Below are 15,672 nucleotides of genomic sequence, written 5' to 3' on the forward strand. Positions count from 1 at the left end.
GATTAATTACCGAACTGACTATTTCTTGATGCCTCAGGGTCAGTCCTGTCACCAGCTCCCTTCTTTCGGTCAAGTCACTCAAAAAAAAAAAAATCTTTTTACCCAGTTCTATTCAGTACCTCCTCATTGTTCCTTACATCTACCCTTATAATTTGCAGAATGATTCCGTCACACCTCGTTTAAAAAGCTTCTGTTGGCCGCGGTGGCCGAGCTGTTCTACGTGCTTCAGTTCGGAACCGCGCGACTGCTACTGTCGCAGGTTCGATTCCTGCCTCGGGCATGGATGTGTGTGATGTCCTTAGTTTAGTTAGGTTTAAGTAGTTCTAAGTTATAGGGGATTCGTGACCTCTGATGTTAAGTCCCATAGTGCTCAGAGCCATTTGAACCGTTTGAAAAGCTTCTATTCACGTCCTGTGTGAACTGTTCATTGTTCTTGTTTCACTTCCGTACAAGGCTACACTCTAGACATACATCTTCAGAAAATGCTTTCTAATGTTTTAATTTGCATTATATGTTAACAATTTTATTTGTTTCAGAAATGCTTTTCTTTCTACTGCAAGTCTGCAGCTTATATTCCCTCTCATTCTGCCATCATCAGATAGTTTGCTTCCCACATAACAAAACTCATTTGTTATTTTCAGTGCCTCATTTCCCAGTCTAATTATTTCAGTATCCCGTGATTTGATTCTACCGAATTTCATTACCTTTGTTTTAATTTTGTCGATGCGTTCTGCTGCTCTTCCAAGTAATTTCCCGTCTCTGAACAAATTACGATATCATCCGCAGATTTTAAAGCTTTGATGCTTCTCCATACATTTTAATTTACTTAACTAATTTCTCCTTGGATTCTTCGCTCGAAGTACAGATTAACTAATATGGAAGATAGGGTAGAAACCTGTCTCACGGCCCTGTCAACATACACTACTGTCCATTAAAATTGCTACACTAAAAAGAAATGCAGATGATCAACGGGTATTCATTGGACAAATATATTATACTAGAACTGACATGTGATTACATTTTCACGCAATTTGGGTGCCTACATCCTGAGAAATGAGTACCCAGAACAACCACCTCTGCCCGTAATAACTGCCTTGATACGCCTAAACGTTGAGTCAAACAGAGCTTGGATGGCGTGTACAGGTACAGCTACCCATGCAGCTTGAACACGATACCACAATTCATCAAAAGTACAGACTGGTGTATTGTGACGAGCCAGTTGCTCGGCGACCATTGACCAGACGTTTTCAATTTGTGAGAGATCTGGAGAATGTGCTGGCCAGGGCAGCAGTCGAACATTTTCTGTATCCAGAAAGGCCCGTACAGGACCTGCAACGTGCGGTCGTGCATTATCCTGCTCAAATGTAGGGTTTCGCAGGGATCGAGTGAAGGGTAGAGCGACCGGACGTAACACACTGAAATGTAGCGTCCACTGTTCAAAGTGCCATCAATGCGAACAAGAGGTGACCGAGACGTGTGACCTATAGCACCCCATACCATCAAGCCGGGTGACAAGCTAGTATCGCGATGACGAATACACCCTTCCAATGTGCGTTCACCACGATGCCGCCAAACACGGATGCGACCATCATGACGCTGTAAACAGAACCTGGATTCCTCGGAAAAAATGACATTTTGCCATTCGTGCACCCAGGTTCGTCGTTGAGTACACCATCGCTGGCGCTTCTGTATGTGATGCAGCGTCAAGGGTATCCGCAGTCATGGTATCCGAGCTGATAGTCCAAGCTGCTGCAAACGTCGTCGACTGTTCGTGCAGATGATTGTTGTCTTGCAAACGTCCCCATCTGTTGACTCAGGGATCGAGACGTGGCTGCACGATCCGTTACAGCCATGCTGATAAGATGTCTGTCATCTCGACTGATAATGATACGAGGCCGTTGGGATCCAGCACGGCGCTCCGCATTACCCTCCTGAACCCACCGATTCCAACCATATTCTGCTAACAGTCATTGGATCTCGACCAACGTGAGCAGCAATGTCGCGATGCGATAAACCGCAATGGCGATAAGCTACAATCCTACCTTTAACAAAGTCGGAAACGTGATGGTACACATTCCTCCTCCTTACACGAGGCATCACAACAACGTTCACCAAGCAACGCCGGTCAACTGCTGTTTGTGTTTGAGAAATCTGTTGGAAACTTTCCTCATGTCAGCACGTTGCAGGTGTCGCCACCGACGCCAACCTTGTGTGAATGCTCTGAAAAGCTGATCCTTCGCAAATCACAGCATCTTGTTCCTGTCTGTTAAATTTCGCGTCTGTAGCACGTCATCTTCTTGGTGTAGCAATTTTAATGGCCAGTAGTGTATTTTTCTGTTTCATGTCCTTTGATCCTTACACCAGAGTTCTGATTCTGTAAATGTTGCAACTAACCTTTCGCCCTCTACATTTTATCCCTGGTACCTGTAAAGTTTCTAAGAGCATTGTGCAGTCAGCATTGTCAAAAACGTTATACGAGGGTTGGAACTTAAATAGTGCCAACTATTTATTCACAACTGCTGCCTGTCGAATATCTGGAACAGTTCTGAAGCGAATGCCACGAAGTGGTTCCTTCATCTTCGGAATCAAATCAAAGTCACAAGGACTTAAGCCCGGGTAGTATGGTGGATGGTACAGTACTTCCCATTCCCATAGGTCTAACAGAGCAGCCACAGCTTGCGCTGTTTGAGCCCGCACATTGTCGTGCAAACTGATGGGTGGGTTGCGCAGAAAGTGTCGTCGCTTCTTTCGCAACGCTGGTCGCGGGTGATGCTCCAAAAACGAACAGTAATACTGTGCAATGAAGGTCTGCCGTGGAGGAACGTAATGCGTTAGGATAACACCATCACAGTCGTACACGAGAATCACCATAACTTTTGACCGCTCCATTCGCACCATCAACAGAACAGGCTCTGCTAACGGTATACTACGCCTTCCACATCGCTGGCAACGGGTTCTACACAATGCTGGTGGCTACTTTGAAGGACAGTAATAGGTGCAAACATGTAACTCTTTTGTATCGGTTGTGAATAAATAGTTGCCACTATTTAAGTTCCAACCACGTATAAATATATAAATACTTCTAACGTAGGTTTGTATGCTTCAAAATATTTTTAACATACCTCATAGAGCCAGTATTGCCTCACGTGACCCTACAATTCTCCGTAACACAAACTGGATTTAGCCTGGGTCAGCTTTTATCAGCTTTTCCGTAGTTCTGTAAATAATTAGCGTAAATATTTGGCAACGCTGGCTTATTAAACTGATGCTTCGACAGTCTTCATATTTTCAGCACACGCATTCTTTGGAACTGGAATTCTTTTATTGATCTTCAAGTTAGAAAGTTTTCTCCTGTCTCCAAAATCTTGCACGCTCGAGGGAACGGATTTGTCAAGGTTTTTGTAATGAGGAAAAGTATTTTAATTACTTATTTGTTAAAAATGGCTCTGACGGTATTTTGTTACTGCTGTGATTTTAGCAGTGTATTTGCGTTATAAAACTGAAGATATAAAAAAATTCAATAAGGACAGAAGTATGCTCAATTTTTTATGTGTAAATGTTGTTTTCTGACTCCTGTTATCAGTGCGTTTATCTCTGCTCGTTTCTTCAACAGCTAAGGCTCTTCGAATATGAATAGTTACTATGGCCCCTATTTTACGTATGAGTGTCCGGTTTTACTTTAATCTTTGTTAACAAATGCAGACAAAAAACACGTTTCTTCCAACCGTTTTTCTTTTGCAACTTTTAATAAAATTTAACTTTTAATAAAAGTTAAAACTTATCATAGTATTCTCGAAGGTTCTGCTCTGGTGAACATCTCTTTGATTCTTTGGTCTATGAGCTTAGTCATGTCTCCCTTCGTGTGTCTTGTAAATCAACAGCCTCATTAGCTATTGGAGGAATTTCCTGGTTCATGAGAGAACATATGCTATTTGTTGCGCATCAATCTCTTTTATTTAAAAAATTTCAGGCAACTGTTAAGAATATGGCCATTTAAAAAGCAGTGAGGAGTTCCATCTCTTTAGTATAAACTTCATGAATTTTCACGTTGCAGCGGAGTGCGTGCTGATGTAAACATGGATTACTGTAAACATAGTTTGAGAAATATTCCTTTATTCACAATTCACAGTATTAGTTTTAGAAATGGTATCAGTTTCCTATTACGGTAACATTTGTTACCTTCAGGTATGTGAAACTTCACTGTCGACAAACTGTTAGTATATCTTTCTGAACTGAATCGCTGGTCGTAGAAGTGAAGGTGGCAGCAGAATTGTTTATGCTGTTTCGGGTCGCTGGACGTTTTCGTATAAAAAGATTCATTTCTATCACCGAAAACCACGAAATTTTAGTCGTTACCTTGCCACCATTTGAATCAGAAGTTCATCCCGAGTTTTATTTCTTAGGTAATAAAATCGTTGTACAGCATTTTACTAAAACATTCGTGAGTCCTTAGCTTACATCTACATCTACATCTACATCCATACTCCGCAAGCCACCTGTCGGTGTGTGGCGGAGGGTACCTTCAGTACCTCTATCGGTTCTCCCTTCTATTCCAGTCTCGTATTGTTCGTGGAAAGAAGGATTGTCGGTATGCCTCTGTGTGGGCTCTAATCTCTCTAATTTTATCCTCATGGTCTCTTCGCGAGATATACGTAGGAGGGAGCAATATACTGCTTGACTCTTCGGTGAAGGTATGTTCTCGAAACTTTGACAACGAAATAAACATAACAACAGATTTCTATGGCGTCCATAGACGTAATTTAATGTACATGTCACTAGTTTCATGTCAGTCACCACATCAGGTACGTGACGCCAAGGTGCAATTTGGAGAATACCAGATAGTGGCAACAGCATACATTCTTTGAAGGAAATAACGTTCCTTTACGTCAGATGCTTCGGAGGTGCTGGTGTGGTTCAGTTTGGTAAACTCCAGTATTTTAAGAGTTGACTGCAAGTTCATTGGTGCTTTATAGGGTGCTTTTCCGTGAAACCTCAACCTGTAAACAAAAAATTTGTCTCATGAGTAGTACTGCAACTATATATTGTACACAGCTTTATCAAGTAATGAAACATATTTATACATTTGAATTCATATTGTAGCTCCTAAGTCAAGCAAAACTATGAGCTTCACAGAACATCTACATCTACATTTAGATGATTACTCTCCGTCATAATTAATGGTAGAGGTTTCATCGAACCACCATCAAGCTATTTCTCTACCGTTACGCACCCAAACATTGCGCGGGACAAGTGAACTCTTAAATGTTTCCGTGCGAGGTCGCTTTTTTTTGTTACGATTAACATTTTTCACTACGCAGGCGGGAGTCAACAGCATATTTTATACTCTACGAAGGAAGCGCTAAACCATCAACTAAACATAGCTTTCAATTTCGAAAGGAGAAATTCCCAGTAGTGAATGAAGAATGTAACAGTGCAGATACTGGAAAGAAGCATGTTGATTAAGTCACGCAATCAGACCAGTAACATCCTAGAAAATTCTGATAGAATTTAAAAACTTTTTGATTATAGGCGACAATCCACCGAAAAACATGATGCGAACTATTCGAGAGGAATAGGCTATGTGTCGGCACCAGGATTCACCCTCTGTCTTCTCTCACACCATGAAATTCGAACATGACACGACACAATAAACACATCCAATTTTCTCATCTACATTACACAAAAACAAATGAGTCACCACTCTCATATGTCCTTGACTAAAGGCGCAATTAAGCGCGGTAGAACAATGTATCCTTTACACTGAAGGCGAGTTGCATTAAGGCAAGTAATTTGTTTTCTTAACTTCTAATCATCTCCCTCACAAATTAGCATTTATACGGACTTTTATTTATGTCAAAACTGGATAAAATTTTTAAACCACCAGTTACGATTGTTCTTCATTTCGTTTCTCAACCAGTTAGGAGACATTTTTCTCCTCTCTTCATAGCCTGTGTCCTACCACATCTCTCTTTCACTATGTTCTTTATGTCTACGTCTACACCTAGATGACTAATCTGCATTTCACACTGAAGTGCCTGGCAGCGGATTCATCGAGATACTTTCACTCTGTTTCTCTACCGTTCCATTCTCGAAGAATGCGCGGGAAAAACGAACAGTAAAATATTTCGGAGGGAGAAGGTCTGAATTCGGTTATTTTATTGCAACGATCACTTCTCCCTATGTATTGCATGTCACGAAATATTTCCGTGAGGAGAACGTTGGAAATGGAAGTTTCGCGAAAAAATCTCGCCACAACGAAAAAAGTCTTCATGCACGACAATACGCGCCACGATCGTACACATCTTTTGAATTACTTCATTCAGGATAACGACATCGCTCGACTAGAGTGACCAGCATGTTCTCCCGGCATGAACCCTATCGAACATGCCTGGGATAGATAGAAAAGGACGACGTGACCGATCAACCACTCTAAGAGACCTACGCCGAATCGCCGTTGAGGAGTGGGACAATGTGGACCAACAGTACGTTGATGAACTTGTGGATAGTATGCCACGACGAATACAGGCATGCATCAGTGCAATAGTACGTGCTACTGGGTATTAGAGGTACCGGTGTGTACAGCACCACCTCTAAGGGTCTCTCTGTAAGGTGGTACAACATGCAATGTGTGGTTTTCATGAGCAATAAAAAGAGCGGAAATGATGTATATGTTGAACTCTATTCCAATTTTATGTACAAGTTCCGGAACTCTCGGAACCGAGGCGATGCAAAACATTTTTGATGTGTGTATATTACTTATGTTGGCTTGTACATTACTGATCTCATTAAAAGAGCAGACTTTACGCTTCAGAGACCTGTAGCTGATGTTTAAAAAAATGGTGCAAATGGCTCTGAGCACTATGGGACTTAACATCTACGGTCATCAGTCCCCTAGAACTTAGAACTACTTAAACCTAACTAACCTGAGGACAGCACACAACACCCAGCCATCACGAGGCAGAGAAAATCCCTGATCCCGCCGGGAATCGAACCCGGGAACCCGGGCGTGGGAAGCGAGAACGCTACCGCACAACCACGAGATGCGGGCAGCTGATGTTTAATTAGCGCCAAACGGCCGTGTGGTCCTTCACTACTGACTTCAGTCATGACACTGGCTTATGAACCCTTGGGTTGTATGGATTCAGAGTAGTAATGTACGATCGACATAGCGACCCGTTTAAGTGTGTAGTATTGTCCCAAGATCGAGCTGCCACACCACAGCAACATGCATCGATGGCACAGAAAGTAGCAATGACTCCGTACAAGCTGCAACGACAATTGAGAGAGGCTGACGAAGTCACGCTCTCTCTCAGTATAGCAGCACTCTTACACTGAGTCAATATAGAGCCGAGCATGGAAGTGCTCTGTCCCAAGTCGTGACTCAGTTGAAGCTGTCAACATCATCGAGTAGGACTTGAGAATTATTTCAGTCTCAAATGGAAATGCTCTTTTCTAAATGTTGACCTTTGTAGTTCAAGAGAAGAGTTTGTGATTGCATGCAGCAAACGATACTTTAATAGTCAATGACAGTAGAAAATATTCAAGCACTCCTGTGGTAAATGATTGTATGAAGTTAAGTGAAACTTTACATCCTTTCATGTAAAAAAAGCAAACTAAAATTTTGTAGTTCCAAGGAGCCACCTTCCAACGCAATCAAAGAACCCACAGCTATGGCGGGACGATTGTAGTTTTGTGTGGTCATAACAAATGTACCGTGAAACACGTTAGGTTAATGGTTAATACACGTTGATGAGCTGATACATAATGACCACCACCCATTGCGAAAATAATTGCCAACCCCTGGTTCTGTTTTGGGCACAGGAATGTATAATGTGCAGTTAAATGAAAACGTGGTACATGGGAAAAAAGGTAAGTAAACTGTATATTATTTCAAAAGTAATCGCTAAATCTGTTAATACATTAATCCCACTGTGAGACAAGATAGTCAATGCCGTCATATAAATGTGTTTTCAGCTGCATCTCTTCCTCCGAACCAAATCGACGGTCACTGTTTCTTTCTGTGGGAAGCCAAACCTTTGGTAACCGCATAGGGAGAAGAACTAAGGGCGTCGTTGTGAAACTTCTGCTGTGTAGTCGAAAGAACGTTTGCTGCATATTCAGAAATTCACTGACGTAAGCGACTTGAAAGAAGGGCAGCTTATAGGAGACAGGCTCCTTTCGGCTGTTTGCGTTGTACTGTCGTGAACAGTTATAGAAACTGATTGAATGACGGTGAAACCACGAGTAGGCAACAAAGCGTTGTACGTCCTCGTCTCGTCACAGAACGTGGAGGTAGGAGGCTTAGCCGCTGTGTTATGCAAGAAGGCGGAAATGTCTACCAGATTAGGTGGCAGAATGCAACCTCGTGCAGGCAGAAGCATTTCGAACAATGTTGGGCAGATATTGGTGAAAATGGGTCTCCGTTCCAGAGGACTCAGTTTCTTTCGTTGTGACTTACTACATCGTCTATTACGATTGCAGTGCGGACGGAACTTCGATATTGGACTGTGGACCACACGAAACCAACCGCCTTGTAGGAAGAATCACTTTTCTCGTTACACAAGGTCGACGGCAATATCTACACAAACCATCATGGCAACATCGGGACCAATGAAACCAGCTTGGTTGGAAGAATTAGGGTTCTGGTTGCGTGTCCTAATATGCTGTCATCCAGGCGAACGCTGCTCGAGACATGCCCCGCGCCACGTACACACGCCGATGGAAGCAATGCCATGCCATGGGGGACGTTGACCTAGGCTTGTTCTTGATATGTAATAATAATGTCGTGTGACTAGGGCCTCCCGTCGGGTAGACCGTTCGCCGGGTGCAAGCCTTTCGATTTGACGCCACTTCGGCAACTTATGCGTCGATGGGGATGAAATGATGATGATTAGGACAACACAACGCCCAGTCCCTGAGCGGAGAAAATGTCCGACCCATCCGGGAATCGAACCCGGACCCTTAGAATTGACATTGCGTCGCCCTGACCACTCAGTTACCGGGGGCGGACTGCTTCATCTGTGGTAGTACTATATGATGCGGTCTATGTGGACGTTACCGCGGAGCACCTTCATGTTTTGTGTGTCCCCTGACGGCGATGTCATCTCCCAGCGCGACAACTGTCTGTGTCACAAAACTAGAACAGTGCCAAGAGTTTTGTAGTGTATGGCGGTGAACATGTCTTGGCCATCAATTTCGCAGGATCTTAAACCTCTGAAACATTTCTGGGATGCTTCTTTGCACCACTCTTCCACCCGCAAACCACAGGCCAACAATGTACTGAGATTGCGTAATCTGTGCCTCATACCTCCGCAAATCCCCAAAAACTTGTAGTATTCCTGCCAAGCTGAACAAGTGTTACACTGCATTCCAACACGTGTATCAACATGCTATTAAAGCAAAGGTCAAAATATTTCGACTCACCGTTGTAGGTACACACTAGATGCGCCACATCTTTAATGAGACATTAGCTAGTGTTGACCAGCGGTTCAGAGAAATACAGACGGTAGATGGTGGCAACTCACGTGTTAGGGGCGCGGCTACATGTTGACGCCGCGCGCGCGCCACTCGTCCCCGTGCTGCGTGCGCAGGGTGCCCGCCGGGTCGTACTTGGCGGCGAGGCGCTGCCACTCCTCCGGCCTGTCGTTGACCAGGTGGCGCAGCACATTGGCCACGTCCTGGCGCTGCGCCTCGCTGCACTGGCCGCAGTTGGACTGCAGCAGTTGCGGCAGCACACCTGCAGACAGCGACCCACCCTCTGGTTCACGGTACACCACTCGCAATCTGCTAAAAGTATCTAAATAGCTACAGTTGTTGGCCCTCATCTGATATAAAGTCTCTAATCGAGACTAGTACTATGGGTCAGTCGTTCTGAGATTTTAGCGTGTGTGTGTGAAGATGATCCATGTGATATCAACGAGGTGGAGTTTCACCACGTAGTGCACTCGCAGAAGAGCACAATTTTGCAGCAGAAGCGCATATGCTCAAGCAATGTATGCACACTGACAAATGGTTAATAATCCGCACTTTCACCAGCAGGGTCTTACATAAAGGAGCTCAGTGTACTTTCGACAGTGTACACCTGAAAATGGCCAGAGGACGGGCTCGAAATACTGTAGCATCGAGATGTTGGCATCCAGCAGTTCGCCTGAATTTTCGTGGAACAGTTCATATGCCGAGAAAATTATAGAATCCATAACAAACTGTACTGTAGCGACATGGAATGTGATTAGATTCCTTGGGAACTATGGCTTAACAGTTAGCGACTATGCCGGCCGGCGTGGCCGAGCGGCTCTAGGCGCTTGATTGTAGAACCGCGCGACCGCTACGGCCGCAGGTTCAAATCCGGCCTCGGTCATGGATGTGTCTAATGCCCTTAGGTTAGTTAGGTTTAAGTAGTTCTCAGTTCTAGGGGAATGATGACCTCAGAAGTTAAGTCCCATAGTGCTCAGAGCCATTTGAGCCAACCCATAGTGCTCAGAGCCATTTTAACCATTAAGTTAGCGACTATGTCCTCAGAGTCTTTCCCGGAGGCATGCCTGAAGGAAGTAAGTTTAGACGTGGGTTGCAGAGACAAGGACTGAGAACAGTTTTCGGATCCGCCTCCAGTAAACGACATATATTACGCCTCGTTAAAGATGACATAGTTCGAGGAGGGCCTGATCTGTTGATGTTATCTGTGAATGTGGTAGCATCTATACAGGGCGGTCAGAAATAGTCTGAAAAGGTTGTATGAGTGTTGGAGGCTAGGTGTGTTGAGAATTAATGATTAAGAAAAAAAATTCGTTACGTAGCACCGTTCCCTATCTAAAAAAGTGAAGCAGTCAAATCATTGGGACCGAAAATGCGAGCAGCCTGCCACAGACGCTGTTGCCAAACCTATTCTTCGTGTGATGTCCTGACACAGAACAAGAGGGCGGTACATAAATTTTATATTAGAGGGTAGCAAGGAACGAACTGCCTACCGTCCGATGGTTTTCTGTGTACTTTTTTTCGGTTGCAGATAGGAAGGTCGCCACCTCTGCCAGGCTGGTTGGTTTTGCGCGCACAAGGCCCTGATTGGGCAAACTCAGTGCTGATTAAATCAGAAAAGGGAAAAGTATCTAACAATTATTTCTCAGCACAATCGATCTGCAATCTGCAACACCCATGGAAGCTCAACGTTAGCTCAACATTGTTCGGGAAACGGACGTAAATTACAAACTGAAAACACGAGAGTCTAGAATGACCGTTTCGTACTAGGATTCCATTATAAACGAAGCAGCCTATACTGAATATTCGGCAACTATTATAACGGACACCAGGGACACATATTTACTAGGGTGCGAGGGCAGGCTTTGGACGTGGAGTGAAAACAAATAAGGATGCCTGACGATTGTAGGGAAGCAGGTGCCGCAGTTTCAGACGTGGCACCGGCCCATCGCTCCACCTGACGTAATCGGTCCCGCTGCGCACCGGACCCGCTATGCCTGCACTAATCATTTTTCAGCCTTTCAGAGTGCGCGTCACTTTGTCCCTCTCTGGCTGGTTCCAACCACTGCAATGACACAAATATGAGCAAAATATCATGCCAGCCCCGGTAGTCAACACGTGTTACTCCTAATGACGTCGGCAGAGGCAGCTGTCGAAAGCTCGAGTAGTCTAATCGAAATGGAGAAGATTTTACTGTGCCTCTGACCCAGCAACTGACATGAAAAGTGCATTTGCAAAGTGCTGTAATGACCATTATGACCATCGAGTGCTTACTCTTGAGCAGACGTCCCTGTAGCGAGCAACCTGAGTCCGAGTTGGCCAGCAGGCACTGTACGATCTCGGTGATCGCAGCCGGGTCGTTGAGCAGGCCGCCCGGGTCCGTCCCCCCGAACTGGGCAGAGGCCGCCGCTACGAGAGCCGCCACCAGCACCACCACCAGCTGGGCTGTCCACATGGCTGCAACTTTGTCGGGACGTAGCGGCAGGCGGCGCTTCTTATAGGATCGCCCGCCAGCCGTAGGAACCCGCCATCAGTCGCGGACCACGCTCGGCTGCGCTCACGCGTACTGCGCTTCCGCCTCTCCCGCGACACTCTTCATTTGCTCAAGGTCTCCACTCAATTCGCTCGTCCTATGCAATCTGCACAGAAAAACCACTCCGTCGGACTATGACACAGCACTATTACCGCAGCAGCAGCAGGTTTTTTTTTTTTTTTTTTTTTTTTTGTTCACTACCACGCCTCCGAGAATCCTGCACTCTCTTCCCAATACAAATCAGTGACATACAGTAGAGTGGAAATTAATTGGGACGAGATGATAAAACTCTTACTATGCACATTTACCACTATACATACCTCCACAAACTTTTACTACGCACGTTTACCACTGTATGTTCCTACAGTAAACTTGGTAGCCTACTGAAGATTAGTAACTAAAGTGTAGTCCTTTCACTTTGACCCTCCCAATACAAAGCGGATGGGACAGGGTACTTTGTGCCCACCTTTTGAAAATAACGTAATCCAGTCCGGTACTACGTAATTTAAAATTTTGAAAAAAAATCATTTATTGGTTTTAATGATCTTTTATATCAGATTCCGTCTTTGTTTCAAAATTTTCAGTAGAACTGGACTCAAAAACTTAAGCCTTAGTAGTGAATTCGATTTCTTGCCTCACATGTCATATTCACATTTTCAGGTTCAGGACCATTCTTACGTATCTATATAACATTAAAAAGTATGCTGTGAATGAAAATCAACGACAATTAACTAAATTTGCATTATTTAAACTTTATATGGTTGTAACAATGTACCCCTTCACATGATGTAAACATTATGCCTTACTTATACATCAGTGTCTACTTAAAAACAGGAATATTAATAAAAGCTATACATATTTAATATATTTTTTGGGTGATGGGCACAAACTAACCCCCCCCCCCCTCCCGCATTTACTTTTCTATGTTATAGAGAATGCGTTGGTATTTCTAGGGTTAATGAGCTTCTGAACACGTTTTTGCATAAATTCGACCAGGTTAGAGCACGTGTTTCTTAAGCCTCATGAATTACTAAAATAATTGAAGCACCTTAATGCTGGTTACTTCCACGGAAGTCTTAAACTCTTTTACAGGTGTCACATGGGGACAGGTCATGCTGAAATGTTCCAACACCAACTGCAAACGTCTGTGGGAATGGCACAATCCTGCGATCAAGGAGTTCCATGTATTTAGTTAAATTCATCGTGCCATCAACTAAAACTAAGGTCGCAGGGCCACATGCAACGAAGAAACCCGAAACATTTTTTCCTGATGAAGATGCCCAGCTCCCAATGCGTCATGTGTGCATTGCCTTACAACCATTGCTCTGTAATCTAGAACAATAAAACTTTGACACATCAACGAAAATTACAGTTTTCCAGTCACTGTAGGCCTAAGATTTAAATATTTTAGACCATTCCAAGCTTTTTTTCTTCATTGTAAACTTAACAAGTGCTCTTTCATAGGCCTTCATGTCTTCGCCCACAATCAAGAAGCCTACGCCGTACCGTTGAAGACTCATTTCAACTCCAGTAGCCAATAAATCTCTCTGAAGTTTCTTATGGGTTTTCTGAAGACGAATTCTGCTGTGTGTAAGTAGATTTTGTCCTGTTCAGGAGTCGCTTTTTCGTTTTCGTCTACAGTTGTCTCTTCTCTTTGTAGGCAATCAAACAGTACCACTGTATGCCCTAGACTTTCCCGCACCAACAATGCGGCCAATACCTCTAATAGTCACAGATATGTGTTGACCAAGAGCAACGAGTTTGGACCGTTTCTTGAGTTAAATGTTCATTTTAACACAAACACACAGAAATATTAATTTGTTGCATAAGTTAGTAGCGTCTTTCTTTGGATGTTGGTATTCCGTTTACTATGGGTTTATTTATTGAGTGTTATTTTTTAGTAGTTCATTGATGCTGTCTGAGTTTACATACTGTCATTTTGTCATTTCGAGATAGTCAGTGGAGCTGTGGACACAGGGAAATATAGTTCCAAGTGGAGAAATCAGAATATTTACGATATATTCTTTTGTTTGCGTTCATTAGAAGGGTGACAGCAGGAGCACGGCAAGAAAATGGTTTTCTCCTTTTAAGAGGATGGTTTTGACATTACTGACTCTCCACGTTCAGGAAGACTTTGGGATCTGATGAAGAGCATTTAGACGCATTAATTCTCAATGGATCACGTCAGTGTACTCGTGAACTGGCAAATGTAATGAACTGAGATCATTCCACCATCGTACGAAATTTGCTTGCAATTGAGAAGGTTCAAAAATCGTGTGAGTAGGTTACACATGCTCTAAGCCAACATCACAAAAAAAAGACATTTGGTTGACACGTATGCACTGCTTGCACGTCGTCAATAAACAACTCTGAGTGCCAACCATATGGTCGTATAATATTTTTCTCAATCTCATCTCGACAACCACAATAACTAACACGAATCAATAAAAAAAATTATGCTAAAGAAACTGCCGTTCACAAAATCATGATAAATTACTCTCGACAAGCAATGCAGCGACATTATGTGAATATCATCACACTTCGCAAATTAATCTTTACAAAATCATGTTTCAAAACAACAACACACTCTCCATTTTCCTCTCTGTGTCCGCTAATTCTTTCCAGAACGCTGAGCAGCGTGACCAACACCCCCCCTGTCACTTACTTTTCACTGAATGCGCCACTGCAACGACAATCCTACTGACAACCATAGATCACATTGCATGTACTCAGAAGCTGTGTGGCGTAACGTATTGGCTATGGAAGACTTCTCTTGAAAAATATACAGTGCACAGATATTAAGTACGTGATATGGAAGAAAAATATAGCTCGCATCAATTTCACTGAATACCAAAAATAAACCAGAAAACTTACAGATGTTATCGTGATGCCATTTGGCGCCATTACTTCTACGGCGATCTAAGGTTGAACACCAACCAGCAGTGTGCATTATAGTTGCGGACAGTCAACATGGATCTCGACGAAGCGAGCAGGGCTTTACTCGTAACGCTGCTTAATCAACAACAATAGTAATGCTGCTCTTCGAGAGTATCGATTCATTAAATAAATGCAGAGAGGTCCTCTTTCCGCGTCGGAGTTGAAGAACATAATTCGGAAGTTTGAATTAACTGGCGATCCGAGAACTTCACCTGCGATGTGTCGACGGTCAAATGTGACACAAATTCTTTAAGCTCCTTTTGCCATTGCTGGGAAAGGTGAAAGCAGTATGCTAGCTTCAAAGAGTGCACGAACTGTGTCACGATTGCTGTACATTCCATGGGCTGTCGTCAAAAAGTCCTACGAACAATAAATTTTATACTCATGATTTTACTTTTGTATGGATTCACAGTCATATACATATATATTTTTTGAAAGATATAACCGCCATTTGAGTCCACAACAGGTTTTATTTCACGATCTGGATTTCAGCCTAAGGCCATTATCAAATGTTACAACTGCAACAGATTGAAAGACAATAAAACTACAAGTATCAGACAAAATATCAGAAAAGTGGCAGGGTAAACAGTTAAATCAATATATGGGCTGCATGATTTGTTCTCTTACTTACGTATTATAAATAATTAGACTTGAATACAACCCAAGTCATCGTCAAACCATGTATTTTCGATTACATTAACAAATTTGGTCAAAACTAAACGCAAGAAAAT

General features: G+C 43.3%; 1 protein-coding gene across 1 annotated transcript; it reads right to left on the reverse strand.

Annotated features, from left to right (window-relative positions):
• Positions 1–4,735: 4,735 nt before the first annotated feature.
• Positions 4,736–11,929, reverse strand: LOC126191250 (ejaculatory bulb-specific protein 3-like). The gene is made up of 3 exons (XM_049932059.1): positions 11,746–11,929; positions 9,525–9,736; positions 4,736–4,997 (listed from the first exon to the last, which is right to left on the reverse strand). Exons 1-2 carry the CDS (start codon positions 11,924–11,926, stop codon positions 9,540–9,542), a joined length of 378 nt encoding a protein of 125 aa, XP_049788016.1. The 5' UTR covers positions 11,927–11,929; the 3' UTR covers positions 4,736–4,997; positions 9,525–9,539.
• Between the last annotated feature and the right edge of the window lie 3,743 nt (positions 11,930–15,672).

Source organism: Schistocerca cancellata, chromosome 6 (genome assembly GCF_023864275.1).
Source record: "Schistocerca cancellata isolate TAMUIC-IGC-003103 chromosome 6, iqSchCanc2.1, whole genome shotgun sequence".
NCBI classification, from domain to species: Eukaryota; Metazoa; Arthropoda; class Insecta; order Orthoptera; family Acrididae; genus Schistocerca; species Schistocerca cancellata.

What these genes read in the sequence shown, in the direction of transcription:
- LOC126191250 (XM_049932059.1), bottom strand. Translation starts at nt 11,926, where the DNA reads ATGTGGACAGCCCAGCTGGTGGTGGTGCTGGTGGCGGCTCTCGTAGCG. An exon ending in ACAGGGACGTCTGCTCAAGA is followed by an intron (nt 9,737 to 11,745) that starts GTAAGCACTCGA and finishes CGCTGTCTGCAG; the next exon opens with GTGTGCTGCCGCAACTGCTG.